Raw genomic sequence first — 15,400 nt, 5'->3', positions numbered from 1 at the left:
GCTTTTACGAGGCTGGAGCAGTCTGACTTTTAGACAAACCAAACAGGTTTCTTTGTCCTGGCAGACGTGTGCAGATATGTTAGACTCAAGCCTCATTTTGGGAAGAGTTTACTTCACAGTCAGGGCGATCACAGCCAACAATAACTCCTTCAACACACTTATGGCATGTGAGTATTTCAATGGAAAAAGTCAGTTTTTTTTAACTTACTACGTTATTTGCCATTTTTTAAACTGAGAGCAAATTCAGTCACACTGTCAGTTATCATGCTACTTGAGTGTATTGCTTTGTCTGAAGAAGGCAGGATGTGCTGATCCACTGAATTTAAAATAAAAAGAACACAGGGGAGTTTGTGCTGCATTCCCTTTTCACCTTTGCAGTATTTCCTCATTTGAAGGAAATTCCCTGGTGTTGTCAGTGAACGAGCAGCACCAGAATGGAGCATTTGTTTTGGTTTCTCTGAGCATGAACTGTCTCTGTCAGTGAGGAGGAGGAGGAGGGGGAGGAGGGGGGGGGTTCAGTTCAAGTCCTCTGAAGGACACGGTCGCTTGCCCCTGAACTGGAATGCAATTAATAAATTGTGATTTATGGGCCATCTGTGTCAATTTGGTTGCCAGTGTGCAACATGCAGTCTCCAGCTTTTATTATGGAAAAAAAACAAATCTGTGTAAAGGCGTGTGCTTTAGATTTGCTTTGGATCCCTCGTTTTCCTAAATGTTGCCTCTATTGTGGCTGCTGCATGTCTGTTAAAATAGCTTCTCTCTGACAGTAACTTCCTCAAAAGCCCTAATAAAATCTGGTAAGGGTCATTGTGGTTATTGGTGTTCTACTGGGAACCTCTGGAAACGATTGGGTTATTTCAGAAGTCTAATTGTCTTTAGGTAAATGTTTCAGGCTTTGATGCTTGCATAAAAGGAGGGGCAGCAAATGGGATAAAACAACCGTACACCCGTCGAGAGCGCGGGAGCAGCTGGCCTGGATGCATGAGGTAGATTAGAAATTTTACAAGATCTTTAGATGTGGTGACAGTGTGGTTTTGAATCCTCTCTCCTCCTCTGCAGCAGTGTTTGTCATTTCTGACCACATTCAGGGGTTTGAAATGCCACAGACGCTGGCCCAGCTTCCACTGTGGAGGCAAACGGGCTAAACCAAGGCCTTGCCATTATTTAAGCCTCCTCTCCAGTCGTTTCACCATCAGTTTAAACAATTTCAAACACATTTCTCAAATAAATCGATGCTTTATGAGGCAAAAGAAGCACAGCAGTTTTGCAGGTAATTAAAAGAGGCACAGCCATGCGAAATTTGTACGGATTGACCTTTTTCACACAGGGAACTTATTTTGCTGAGGACTGCAGTTGATGGGAATAATAAGACGTGTATTTCAAAGCTAATTCTGCAAGCACTGTGTCATAGGAAGGAATCTCTTGTTTATATCATTGATAATGATATCATTATGATTTCCAAAACTGAAGCTTTTGTTTTGACTCGTATTGCCACAGCAAATGACTTACTGGTCTGTTTATCCAGTATTTCAGTGCTTAAACCTAATTAACTTAAATCTAATTTTGTTTCATTTCAACTCTGCTTCATCTTTGATCAGTGACATTTAGTTTTGAATGGTCCTAATACCTCACATACTCTTAAGAGTCAACCAGACAGCATGAAATCAGTTCCCTCCAGGTTTTCTGATATTCATATGTTCAGATGAAATACTTATGTTTTACCTGCTACGAAGTGCAAAGTGGCTGTTGAAGGTCGGTAACTAAAGATCATATAAGCACAAAGTCAAACCAGGACACACTGACTCTTTGGTCTCATAAGATTGGAAGTTGTACAAAAGAAACAGCTTCAGGTGTTTCTGTAAAAATTCTTCTGTTGCTTCATTATTGTCCTCACCAGGAGGTTGGATGTGTCTAGATCTTCAGGCTAACCTGACGACACAGGATGCTGAACCTTGGTCTTCATGTGTTCAGTCATCTGGACCCTCCTCCTTTATACATTTTGCATCAAGATGCCACTAGTGAACTTTGCCAGGAGGTAGCCTGACAGGCTGTGGTGTTTGTCTCCATCTGTAGGAGAACAGGGATACATGCAGGGGTAACCATGGCGATGTGCAGGGGTGGACAGTAATGAAACACACTTACTTGAATACTGGACTTAAGTATATTTTTAGAGTATCTGTACTTTACTTGAGTATTATTTTTTAAAGAAACATATTACTTTTGCTTCATCACATTTAAAAGACAGATATTGTGCTCTTGACTCCACTACATTTCTTTGAAGTACTTGTTTCTTTGAAGCAGAGCTTTTAGACAGTGGAATGATTTTTTCTTTTATTTTGAAAATCTGATAACCCATACACTGTGAAAAAACAGACACAGCAAACTCCTACACTGTCAGTCATCTTGTGCTGCTGCATTTTTGAGCAGCTCACTTTGAACTTAGTGACCTAATGATGGCTACGTTAGATAAAGATGAAGAAGATTCCTCACCGGAGCGTCACGGCCTTATCTTTAGTACATGTTTGAAGTTTTAGAAATAAAGAAAGATTCCTTTCACTTTAAATGTTTGCTGTGTTTACTTTGACCAAACTTCCTCGCTGCCTAAAAAATAAGAAATATAAAAAATGACAGTGGCCCCCTTTGTTGATTCAATCATGTTTTTATGGCCATTTCTACAGGCGTAACAAGCATAACCTTCAAGCTTTTTATTCTACAGGTTCTACAGTGAGTCAGTGCATTCAGTAGATTGTCTCAGAGTCATTAAGGAACAATGCAACAATGAACTGACAAAAAAAATGTACTTTTGAATACTTAAGTATTTTTTAAAAGCAAGTACCCCAGTACCTGTGTGAGGTTTTATTATTATTATTATTATTATTATTATTATTATTTCCGTTAACACTTCACTCCATTATATAATGCTACATTGCTGGAAAAGAGCGTACATCATTAACATTTTAATAAAATCGTCTATAACGCCTTCAGCATTGGAAGGCGGAACTGTTGTGTTGGGATCTGGGGGGGAAGGATTTTTAGATCGGACTCGGTTGTTGCTTACATCTTTCAGCATAGAAACTGCTCCGGTGAGTGTTTTCTTCATTATATTGAGTTCTGTTATGCTGTTCTATGCCTTTAACGATAGATAAACACACATTTTAACACAAAATATATTTTGTCATGTCCCACCGTCAGGCAATAAAAAGCGGTCCGTGAAAACGCTGTGGTTTAAAGGCCTGGGCAGCTAACGTTAGCCGCGCAGCTCTAACAGCATTAAACAACATTCACCGTTGACAGTGAGTTAGCAAGGCGGCTAAAGACAGCTGCACATCGGCTTCCTCACCGCTGACAGGCACTTATTCATGTCATGTGTGTTGCGGGTTGTCTGTTACACAACGTCCACGGACTTGTGTTCACCCTTAACAGGCGTTGTTCGCATAAAGTCTGGAGAATGCAAGCTAGTGTTAACACCAAGTTAGCTTAGAGTAAGCTAGTGCTAAGCTAAGCAGCCCATTATTACGTCATTTCACATTTATGAGAAAATATCTGTAGCTTATAAGTGGCTCAACAGCTGGTATGATCCAACAATGCTGACCAAGAAGAAAACAAAAGGATTCATAGGCGTCTGAAGAGTAAATGTCCAGCAAACAAACCAGTGGAATGACAAATCTTGACCTGCAGCTTGAAAATGTTGTTACTCATCTGTTAAAATCCCAGTCGTCACCACAGTACCCTCCTCAGAATATTAGGTTTCTGATTTTCATGATGACTTCTTAAACTTCCTTCAAGAGCCCAAGAGTCTTCTTATTTATTGTGGCTTTGATGAGAAACCACAGCTTACACCACTGCAGCGCTCCCTTTATTATCTTTGGTGGTGTTTTCAGACTATTGTTGGCAAATCAGGGCACAGAACTGCTTTGTGACAAACTGCAGTCTACAGGATTTTTACTTCATTGTGGTTATGTACCTTGATTTTGGAAATATGCACTTGACTTCACTACATTCCCATCTTGTATTGCTTGTATCCCATTAATAGTTTTCATAATTGAATAATAATTCCAGACCAATTGACTACACCACAAAATGTATAAATTGTGCAACATAAAATTACATGTACCATAATAAAACGGTTTTATCCATGCCACACTATAACTGTGTGTCAAGCCTCCAAACGTATGAGTACCAACCTAAATGTGTCTGGAGCACTGACTTATGAAAACTGTCAGATATTTCATGATTTAAATTTGAAAGCTTTTTTTTTTTTAGCTTCAGACAATATTTTATTTAGGTAAAGTCCATTGTTTAACGTTGATGCTTTGAGCAAGGAGAAGGGGTTAAAATTTGTTTATATTCCCCAAACCGAGGTATAAAAAAGCTTTGTCTTGGTATCGGTAGCAAAACCCAGGTATCATGTTGGTACTAGTCTGCTACTGAGACTTTTCCAATGATGTCTGGCCCTAGTTAGCAGTGGCACATGTCAGCATCCCTTTGGCATATGGTCAATCACTCTACATGAGTCACAGAATAAATTTACCTTTAAAAAGCAGAACCTCATCCTCTAACATGTTCTCTTCCTTCACCAGCAGGTGGAGGGATGAGTCTCTCCCCTGTGATCGGCACAGAAGTGCCAGAAACAGCCAACGGGGTTGTGATACCTGTCGCTTCGGAGAACGGCCCTCATGTTTCAGTCTCTGTGAAATGTGGTGGGAGCAGAGCGCCCTGTCCTGGGGAGGCATCCGAGGACGGCTCTCTCAGACACACAGAGAACCATGTAGATGTGGAAAACAAAGTGTACAGTAGCGAAGGCCGCATGGACACAGAGATGTCCATTAATGAGAGAACGTCTAATTTATCATTGCACACCCCTTGGATAACTGACCCCTCCCTCCCCGGTGCCACATGCACAGGAAACTCAGAATCAGGATCCATCATCAGAGACATTCCTGAGGCCTCTAACGCTGTCGAGCCTCCCGGTGCAGCTCTGCAGCGGGACTCGGCACACACCAAAGACTCATCTCAGCGAGCGGGCCCTGTCACCACAGACAGACAGCAGGCAGAGGCAGAGACTGTAGACGGAGGCGCTGACAGCCGAGAGGAGGAGGAGGAGGAGGAGGAAGATGGAGAGAAGGAGAAACAGGATGAGGAAGACGCTGAGAAGACTGAAAACGAGTGGAGGCATCAGTACGCAGGAGGGAGAACACAGATGGAGGTGAGGGAGCTGTGGGATTATTTTACTGGCATTTCATCTTTATTAGAGTGTGAATACCAGGTAGAGCAGAGGGCATCATGGGAATAAGAGAGAATAACAGTCAACAGATATAATGAACATGAACTGAACTAAAGTCAATGCAAGAAAATGTTGCAGAGCAATCAGGGTTTAACTGTTTTTGAATAGACTATGTCTGACAGCCAGTCACGCTTTCCAGATGGCAAAGTTGAAAGTGGGGCAAGAAGCTGTCCATCAAAGAGAAGGGTGGGGTGGGGGTGGGGGTGTAATAAACAGCAAGAGCAATGTGCAGCTCTTGGCTTGGTTTCACAATGACTTGTCAGCGTCATGTATGAAGCAGTAATTTAACTTCTCTTTTTCACTTCCTCTTGTTCCTACATTTCAGTCTTCACGACACTATTCATCCTCAGCCCCTGGTCGTAGCACCTCCTCCTCCTCCTCCTCTCCCCCACCTCCTCTCCTTCCCTCAGATGATGCCCCCTGCCCTCCCCACGTCATGGCCCAGGTCTGGGTTCGCAACGTCCGGGGGATGCAGGATAGCAAGAGCCTGGATGAAATCAGCCAAGCGTGTGGAGGTAAATATCTGTCTTCTCCTCATTTTCCTGAACTGATAACATGTAAAACTTCACTCAGTAAAGTAATAAGGTCAAAGAAGGGTAGTGGGAATTTTAACTATATTATGAAGGGCTTTTATATTTAAATGAGTCAGTGATTAGTGGCTGTGGTTTATAACCCCGTTTAGCTGATGTTGGGATTTTCTCCACAGGCGGTCCAGGTGCCAGGGGAGGGGGCAGAAGTGGCCAGTCAGAGGGCCGACGCGCCACAATCTCCTCGGCTCTGGAGCTAGAGGGGACGGTCAGCCATGAGGGAGACCTGACTAACTTCATCACCAAAAACCTGGAGCAGAAGATAAAGATGAGCTCGAAGCCCAGCCTGGACTGCAGTGACTGTGAGTAGAAGCAAACTTCACAAGATTTTATTTAAACCAACGAAGTGACTTCTTTTATTACTGCAATTCACAACCCAGTTAGTAGAAGTTTTATGTGACAGTTTAAAGTTAATTAAACTTTAATTTACACCTAACCTTAAACAGAGACATTTACAGGGAAGTGGGCTTGTATTTCTGGGTTTACATCAGAGAAGTTGCGTGTATATTTCATGTGAAGTATGTGTGACTATCTCTTGGTGTGTTGTGTGTTTTGTGTTGTATTTGTCATGCAGAAGAAGTGTGTGCATATGGTATAGAGTATGTACTGATGTTGAGGATGTGCAAACAGTGCAGGGATGAAGGCTGCTTTCATGACTTTATATTTGACTACTAACAGAGGAAGTGTTAGTGTTTTCCTTCGCTGAAGCAGGTGTCAGAAATGGCTTTCCAGCACCTTAATGACATATTTATAGTCAGTGGTGCTGAAGCTGCAGTGCAGGGCGTCTGACTCTCAGTCACAGTCACAGCCAGTTTTCCCCTGCAGGGACCAACACACCCCGTCAGCCATCACTCATCATTTATGCATGGCTTTGGTCATGTTCAAACCATAAGAAGTAATGGAGAATCAATGCACCGTATTAAGCAAATGAATTGCTGTGTTTTATTGGTTTACAATGAACTGATGGAGGCCTGCATGAATGAATCAGTTTTCACAGTGCAGCAGCAGCGGCATCGTCAAGTTCCCCCGATCTGAGCGAGATGTACCTCATTTTAAAATCGTTTTTCATCAGGTTTGCATCATTTTGTGTTCATCCATTTCAAACGCTGTTTCACAATTGTGTGTACTCTTTCATTCTCTCTCTCTCTTTGCACCAGCAGCTTCTTGATTTATGGCAGAATGAGGAGGCCCTGAAAACATGACTACAGTTCACATACAATATAAACAGTGAAGAAAAGTCTTGACTCTACAGTTACAAAATTCAAGTCTTCAGTAGTTCAGAGAGAGAAGTCAGAACGGATGAAAACTTTGACAAACACAGTTGTGAAATGAGGTTGTTGCAGCAAATAATAGTGAAGGGATGTAGGCAGTAAAATGTGCTGCTGATATAATACTAGTAGTGAATATAGAACATGCAGGGCACATAAACACCTTCTCCAGGTTTCTCACTATCTGCTCAGGCATCTGTCCCACACAGGGGACGTAGCAGCAAGGACACAAACGATGGCAGCAGCAAAAGAAGCATCACAATGTGGCTCAGCAACCTGTTTGATAACCATCAGACAGCTGTGTGAGGGGTTATCTGATGTCAGGCTTATACTGTTTGTGCCGTCTTTCTCTGAACTTTTACTGTCCCTGATGATTGTGAGTGTTAGCAGGTTGTCCTGTGTGCGGTGCAGTTTGGGAACGAGTAAAGAGTTTACTCATTTATAGAGTCATCACTGGGTGAAATAATGAAATGAGATGACACTTTTCTCCTGCACTCTCCATCTTCCTTCTCGTTCCAGGCTAATTAAATTAGCTGCAGATTGTGTTTTAATGAGGCTGCATTGACTCGACCCCAGAAATTGAAATGGATATATATATTTCTTTTTTCAAAAGGTCGCATATGTACAGCTCTTTCATAAATGAAATAATCTCTGTAGGTTCAGCAGGTTGACTGAGTCCGGCCTGTCCATTAGCAGCCATCCGTCTTGTCAAATTTTCCAGGAGAAAGACAATGAACCGCTGCCCTTCATTCAGAGAAAAATCCCTCTGGATTAGAGCGTCAGCTAAACTAGCCACTCAATTTAAACACAGGCCTGTGATCCGTACGCCCTCTGCGGCAGCTCATTCCCTCTACCTGCTGATTCAATTACGATGGATGACTCACAGACTTTGTTTAGACTGGAGGGATTTATTACTGAGGTCCTGCTGCACCCTGAAAGGAATCTTTTTCAGGGACGGAGACTTGTGTCTGTGCTCCGCCGGCCGCCCGTGTTTTGTTTATCCCAAGATTTAACGACTCAAGGCCCAAATGTTCTGTTGGTTAAATGCCATAATTTATTTAAATTTGTGCAGGCAGTCTTTTGTAGGAACAGGTGTTTCCTCAAATAGGAACAATTCTTCAGTTGCTCTTCTGTATAACGTGTGTTTCATTTTGTCTGCGTTTCAACACAGCTTCTCTGTTTCTGTGCCTCTCTGTGTGGTCTGTATGAATTTGTGTGTTATACTGAAATAATTTGTCAATTATTTAATCAACAGAAAATTGAATATCAATCAGCCATTTGTCATTAATTCAAGTGAAAATGGTTCCAGCTTTAAAAATGTGAGAATCTGCTGCTTTTATCTGTTTTAAATCATTACACATGAAATATCTTTGAGTGTTGGTTTTATTATTCAAACAAACTAAGCTCTTGTGATGGGAATCTTTCACCATTTTGTTTAACATTTGATAGATTTTACAATTAATGGCTGAGCTAAAAGAAAAATGAATATAAGATAAGTATTAGTTGCAGCCTTGTTATTGTATATTATCCCTCGAATTTCATAATTCTTTCCTCCCAGCGGACTGTTCAGGTCCCATCTACCGAAGTCGGGGGTTGTCTCGGAGACCGGCCGATATCCCACCTATTGATCCCGCTGTCCTCTTGGACCTGCAGAGACACACGCAGGAAGTGGCACACAGTGTGGAGATGATGATGCGGAGCCTCAATGGAACCATCCAGAATGTGAGTCTTCAGATGACCTGGTTCATGGTGCAGACTGGACACACTGTACTGAGCTCCATCACTTCACTGTGTGTATTTTGATGCTGTGGATGCAGATGTACTCTCCACACAGCTGAGTCTGACTGACTCATTCAGAGAGATCTTGTTGTCACATGTATTTTGTGTCCGTCTGTTGTAATTGATTGATTCTGTCTGTTCATCCAGATGACAGCGCTGAGTGTGGGCTACATCCAGACCTACAGAGACTCTGTTGACAGCCTGGGAGAGTCAGTGGACATGAGTATAAAGGTGACACATAGTGGTTCTTGTTTCACTCTTCATTAATGGTGTTTCCAGTAAATCCAGGACAAGTGATGGACAACTCTTTGTTTTCTTTCCATTTCAAAGTGTTTTTTTTGGGGGGGGGGGGGGGCTTTTGTACCTTTATTATAGTATAGTGTAGACTGACAGGAAAGGGGGTAGAGAGAGGGGAATGACATGCAGGAGAGAGTCGAACCGGCGACTGCCTGCTGAGAGCATCTTACTACCGGACCGCCCCACAATTTCAAGAGTTTTTGATCCTACACACATGTTGCTGTGAAGGAGATTTTCTTCACTTCCACTGTTCCTCCTCTGGTTTAGGTCATTAAAACCTGAGCTGTGTTGATGCGCAGTGTTTCACTGTTTAGTTTCTATTTTGACTGTTTGTGTCTAAATGGAGCCACAGCTCCACAGCTGGGGTATTCAAAATAAGATGGAAAGCACAAACTTAGGAGATATTGTTCGAATCTAGTTATAGTCGAGGATCAGCTAAGCAGGGAAAAGGACAAGACTCCTGTAATATGAATAAGTTAAGAACATGTGACAGTGCAGATTTTGGTGTCCAATATCATCTTTGCACACAGATGTTTAGATTTGGGTCGGTTGCAGTAAAATTGACATCACAGTCACTGAGACTTCAGTGTGAACTAACTCTTATAAAATTGGAGTTCTCGTCATGTTTTCATAATTTAATCCACTGATGTGGCTGCGGTCTGTATTAAAGCTTCAGCTTCGTCATTGCCTGCCTTGTATTTTTGCTCCCCCAGGGCATGTACACGCTGATGGCTCGCTGCGAGGAGTTGGATCGTTCCATGCAGCCCATACACACCCTGGCTGCACAGATCCGTGACATCAAACGCACCCTGGACGCTCTGGAGGCGATCTGCAAGTAATCCTGCATGTCTGGTACAAAAACACATCCCAGCTGCAAAGATCCAGGCTGTCTGCAAGTAGCTCCACCCCTCTGCAGGTACCACACACACACTGCAGCGAAGATTAAGTGCACCTCTGGAGTCCTGGAAACATTTGCTACTAGGCATGCTGGATGATTGGCGCTCATAGTCCCTCCGCTTGTTCGTTGTTTGAAGGTGACCATGTTTGTGTTGTGAGATCTCAGACTTGTGCTTGAGCCGCGCTCGGGTCTGAGCTTTTTCTCCTCTCTTTTTTTTTTTCTTTTCAAGCAACCTTACTTCCTCTGACAAAATCTCTCAAATTAACTATTTTTGGAGACGCTTGGCCAAGTGCCCTGAACACACACACACACACACACAAACAGAACCTTGAAGATGCGAGGGCAGGCGCCCTCTCTCCTCACTTCACAGGAGGAATCGCGTGTCGTTTTCCGTCCAGCCTGCTCGGTTCAGATTGCACTAACCTCTCCTCCCCACATGGGGGCGATGTTTCTTGTTTCTCGCTCTGTCTCTTTGTGCATTTGGGGAGACCGGTGAAAACTGCTCAACAGAAGACAGTGACTTTTGCAAAGGAACAGAAAGTCTATTTTTTAATCTTATGCAACAAAGAACAGATTCTTTCACTGTAGGCTACATGAAGGGAGTGGAGCATCACATCTGTTTGTCTGTTTGTCTGTTTTTTATGTTTATTTATTCAGTTTTCTCAGCATGCATACTTTTTCCAAAACAGTGCTTCTCTGTGTCACTGGGAGCTGACCAGTACAGCCAGATTCTTCCATCGACCAGCCACACTGGAGCATTTGGAGTCTAAGCCCAAATGCTTCTTGAGGCTGGTTGTCAAGAGTAATGAGTGTTGTTTTCTCCACTCAGATTCTCTCAGACTGTCAATTTTAAAAAACTGGCATCTGTACTTTTAAATCACTTGGCTGCCTCTAATTTAAAGTTGGCACCATGCGTCACTTTTCTTGTCTGTGTCAGTGCAATCCAAGATGTTTTTTTTTTTTTGTAGCCTTCACAGCAGCTTTAAAGATTTGAGCTTCAGGTACTTAGGATCTGACTTTTAGATGTCATCAAAAGTGGAAACACCTTATGCAAGGCTGGTAGCTGCAGCCAACCTGAAGGTTTTTCATGGAATTTGAAGCCACTGAAAATCTTTTCATCTCCCGGCTTTTTTCATTTTCTAACTAACAAAATAATCTCATAAATTGGATTGTGTTGGTTCAGTTTCAATTCAGCCAGTTTAAAGGAATAATACATGTGTTAGAAGAGCTCAATTTCAAAACGCATTTTTAATCCATTAAATTCTTCTTGAAGAATGGTTGTCAGCACTTTGCCAGCCAATGACTTTAAATTAGCTGCTAATCTTCAACCGTTTATGAATTAGTTTGGGGTTTTGGCTGTAACTGGAGGTTTTACTCCTGTGAAATGGTTGATGCCTTTAAATTTGGAACAAAACTCAATATTCTGCATTGACTATATGTGTAATTGAATGTTGGAAAATTCTGTAAATTAAACTCAGATCGCTTAAAGTTTGCCTCTGATTATACTGAAGAGTCACGGAGAAAATACACAAACAACAGTGAAGTTGCTGTGCAGCGTGCCCTAGCTTTTGTTTTTCATCAATATGGAAAAGATGGAACAAAGGAGAGTTAAACCTGGGAGCTGTCGCTGGACGGAGTCGAGACAAAGCCTTTGGATGTGAACTGACGTGGACCTGAATAACTTTTAATTGATGGCAAAGTGAGTATTTATTAGTTTAAAAGTCACTGAGGACAGGTGTCGCCTGGCTCTGTCTTTACCAACCTAAAGCCATGTGCTCTCATGGAGACTTGTACTTTATTTAATGAAGAGACTGTGGTACTTCTGTCATTGCACTGGTAGTAGATCATAGTACGTGTACTAGACTTTCGTACGTGTACCTATTACTGATGGCAGGCAATATGTCATTTGGCTTGAGTGGTGTCAGTGGTGTTGTCAAAGCTCTCTTACCTGGGACACTTCAGACCTTTACATAATCAGAGCAATACTGCAAGCAAAGTAAGTACATGTTTTAATCTTGACCATAATATTGATGCTTAAATCTACGATAAAAACGCATCATCTTTGAGCATCTTGTGTCGCCTTTTAGAGGTGGAACTTGGAGCAGCAGTGTGAGTCTGCGTCGTCTAAACTGTGTCTACATGCAGCTCTGCACCTGTTTTAATAATGTGACTGCGCTACAGCGGGAAAAGATCATGTTATTGGCAGCACAGAAAGCTCGGATTGCATTCAATGTAACATCTGCTCTTTGTCTCCTCGTCACTTTCCTCAGCGTTTGTCTGGGGGAAAATTCAAAGAGAAGTGGAAGCGTCATTAAAAAGCTTCAAAAGTTCCCTCAATGATACTGAAACATGTCCAAGGCTGTAAAGAGTCAATTATCTTTTGCAAATGAAGGTGAAAATGTCCAGAGAATGGACATTTGGGAGTCTGAGAGGTGAGAGAGGATCCTCGACGTGGGAGATGAGACAGGAAATGTCGTTTTCGTGTTCATAATATATATTAATGTATGATTCATTAATTTTGTGTTGTACAATCAGATGCACCTGTGTACATATGATCTCTTTCTGTAACTAAAAATGATTTAGATACCCTTCGTCTTGAGTGTATATTTTAATGAAAAATAACAAATAAATTTACATGAGCTGCAAAAACAAATGTTTCAATCTTTTTTTTTTTTTACATCATACTGCCTCAGGGAGCACTGAAGGAAGTGGATTGGGACGGAAACTTATAAAAATATATACATATGCACAGGTTGTCTAATATGGACTGATGTGTTTTCTAAATTTCTTCAGAGGTATGTCCTTCAAATGAACAGATACTGCATTAACAACAACCACATTCATTTAAAGGGACCTTAATTACAGTTTATTACAGACTAAGACATTTTGACTTGTCAAAGTAGGAAAAGCTCAGATGTCACTAACATTAATGATGAGCCTTTTTATTTTTAAGTGTCCCATTTCGCCATGATAGTGAGGCAGCATGCACAACACCAGGACCCAGAAACTGAAGAAGCTAAATGGAATTCAGCCGTCATTAATTTTATTGTTTACAGTGCAGAGAGGACTGTGTTGAGTGTTGCAGTTTCACAGAGCTCAGGCAGAGGATGCCAGAGAGCTCCAGTTCATCCTGCTGCAGCTCAGCAGACAGGCCATATGCAGTTACTGACGTGATAGAAACCAACAATGTAAAGTCTGGATGTTTTTGACCATATGCAACATTTGACGTTTGTAGGCCAAAGTTTACACACATCTCAAACTAACTGAAACTCGATGCACATATTAAATGATTTTATGGGCAGCAGCTCTTTGGTAGATTAAACAGTTGGTTCATTCAGATGACAAAAGAACATAAAATAGATTTTAGATAGATTTTGGTTTGATTTTTCCAGATTTTGATGTATTGTTTCAGAGATTTCTGCTGACATGCCAATTAAATGAAAGTGGAAGGGATATTATATTTGTTGCACACAGAATTGAAAACAAAATTAAAAACTGTCACAGTTACTTTGGTTAATCTCAACACCTCAGTGTTAGTAGTTTCCTTTGAAACCACTTACGACTGAAGAAATAGTCCCTGAGATGTTGACTGCATCTTTTTTCCTTTGTTTGTTCTATTTATTGCACAGAGAAACTCCTCACTACATGAGGTGTTAAAATGAAGGAATCATTTCCACATAACAAAGCACTGACAAGTAAATGGAGAAACAAAATGTGCAAAGACAATAAAACCTCATTGCAGCTTTTACAGAACACTTTTGTGTTTCTGTGGTTGGACGACTGTCAAGCTGATGTGATATGACAGTGACCCTGATAGCAGCACACTGACAGGTCAGTTTTAATCTAGTAAGTAATTTCTCCTTTCATCGGGAAGGTTGAAAGACAGCCAGCAGAAGCTGACAATAGTCAGTGACAGTGGCTTGTACCACTGTCTCTTGGCACATCCAGTGAGAGGTTCGGAAAATAGTTTGTTCTCCTTTAATTCTCTATTCAGGTCGTGTTCAGCTACAAAGCAGCACGCCTGCAGCCAACAGGCTTCAGTGTCTTGCTCAAGGGCACTTAAGGAGGGCCGTTATAGCCCAGACCTTCAGGGTGAAGGCGGGTTTATTTCACATTTTAAGGATCCAGGCAAAGACTCCCAGCCACCAGCAACAGCAGAACAGCCAGCTTTGGGGCACTCAGTGGATTTGTACCACCGTCTGTAGGTCCTTCCAGTAGACTGTTAGTACCTGGTGAACTGCTTCCTCTTAACTCAGTCACAGAGGCACCTTTTGTTGTGGAAGAGGTTGTAGTTCCCACTTCATCTCCAGCGTTTTCTTCTACTATTCCCCCAACAGACGCTCCATCTTTGGGGGACTGTTGGTCTGCGACGTCCCCGTCTGCAGTCTTGTACCACTGGCACTGGAAATCTTTCTTCCATATCTCAGCTGGGTCTGGTTCAGGTGGTTTGGTGTCAGTGTCCGGCTGATCTGTGGCTTTTGCTGCCTCTGACTGAAAAGGATGATAGAAAACATGGTTAACATTAGCAAACAATGCTGTCTTAATATTCACAGAAAACAATAAAACAGTTTGAAAACTGAAGATGAAATAATACAACTGAAATTCAAGAAGAAATTTATAGTGTTCTGCATTTACAGTGATATTCATACTTAATATTCTGTTGTACTTTTTATGAAGATTACTAACACCCCATCTAGAGATTTGCAAAAAGTGATGAGTGTTCACAGAGAAACAGAGTGTTCCTGTTTTCACTGGTGGAGGATCAAACTCCCCCGAATCATCCTCTGTTGTGTCTCAGCTGCTGTTTTTCTCTCTGCTTTCTTACTTTTTAAACACCACAGATCCTCAGGCAGCTGGACTCCCTGCAGCTTTACACACATATATATATATATATATATATATATATATATATATATATATATATATAAAGTCACGCCTGGTTGTCTTTATCAGTCGTGACTCAAACTGAGTTGTTCTGTTTCCAGCTTTGCGCACAGATGCAATGTAAGTCAAGAAATAGTTTGTCTTTACATGTGCCCTTCACTACATGTGCAAAGGTTTTTATGATTCAACTGTTTATTGTCAGAAAAGTATGAAAGTCAAAGAGGCAATCAGGGCTTTCTTTCAAGAGCACTGCACTTTATCTTCCTGGTCTCATATGTGTTTGTTAGCCTTTTTGTGCGCACGATTTCACTGTGGCTACTGCACAGTTTGTCCTGAAATTAAAGCAGGAACTTGAAGACTAAATCACACTGTCACATATACAAGGTTCTTTACTTCTTTACTT

General features: G+C 41.6%; 2 protein-coding genes across 4 annotated transcripts in view; one reads left to right on the top strand and one right to left on the bottom strand.

Moving 5' to 3' along the window:
* Positions 1-3,008: 3,008 nt before the first annotated feature.
* Positions 3,009-12,766, top strand: borcs6 (BLOC-1 related complex subunit 6). Its single transcript, XM_071475257.1, has 7 exons — positions 3,009-3,083; positions 4,581-5,206; positions 5,610-5,799; positions 5,991-6,173; positions 8,698-8,861; positions 9,066-9,149; positions 9,929-12,766. Exons 2-7 carry the CDS (start codon positions 4,592-4,594, stop codon positions 10,052-10,054), a joined length of 1,362 nt encoding a protein of 453 aa, XP_071331358.1. The 5' UTR covers positions 3,009-3,083; positions 4,581-4,591; the 3' UTR covers positions 10,055-12,766.
* Positions 12,703-15,400, bottom strand: part of LOC139620085 (hyaluronidase-2) — a 19,740-nt gene continuing 17,042 nt past the window's right edge. For all 3 annotated transcript variants that reach the window (XM_071475254.1, XM_071475256.1, XM_071475255.1), the window contains one exon: positions 12,703-14,604. In XM_071475254.1, coding sequence (XP_071331355.1) covers positions 14,230-14,604 — 375 coding nt within the window. In that variant the 3' untranslated portion in view covers positions 12,703-14,229. The remainder of the gene's footprint in view (positions 14,605-15,400) is intronic.

This window comes from Trachinotus anak, unplaced genomic scaffold (genome assembly GCF_046630095.1).
Source record: "Trachinotus anak isolate AG129_WGS33_773 ecotype Australia unplaced genomic scaffold, CSIRO_AGI_Tana_v1 ptg000004l, whole genome shotgun sequence".
Lineage (NCBI taxonomy): Eukaryota > Metazoa > Chordata > Actinopteri > Carangiformes > Carangidae > Trachinotus > Trachinotus anak.
The sequence above is the reverse complement of the archived record's forward strand: the minus strand, read 5'-3'. Positions and strand labels throughout refer to the sequence as shown.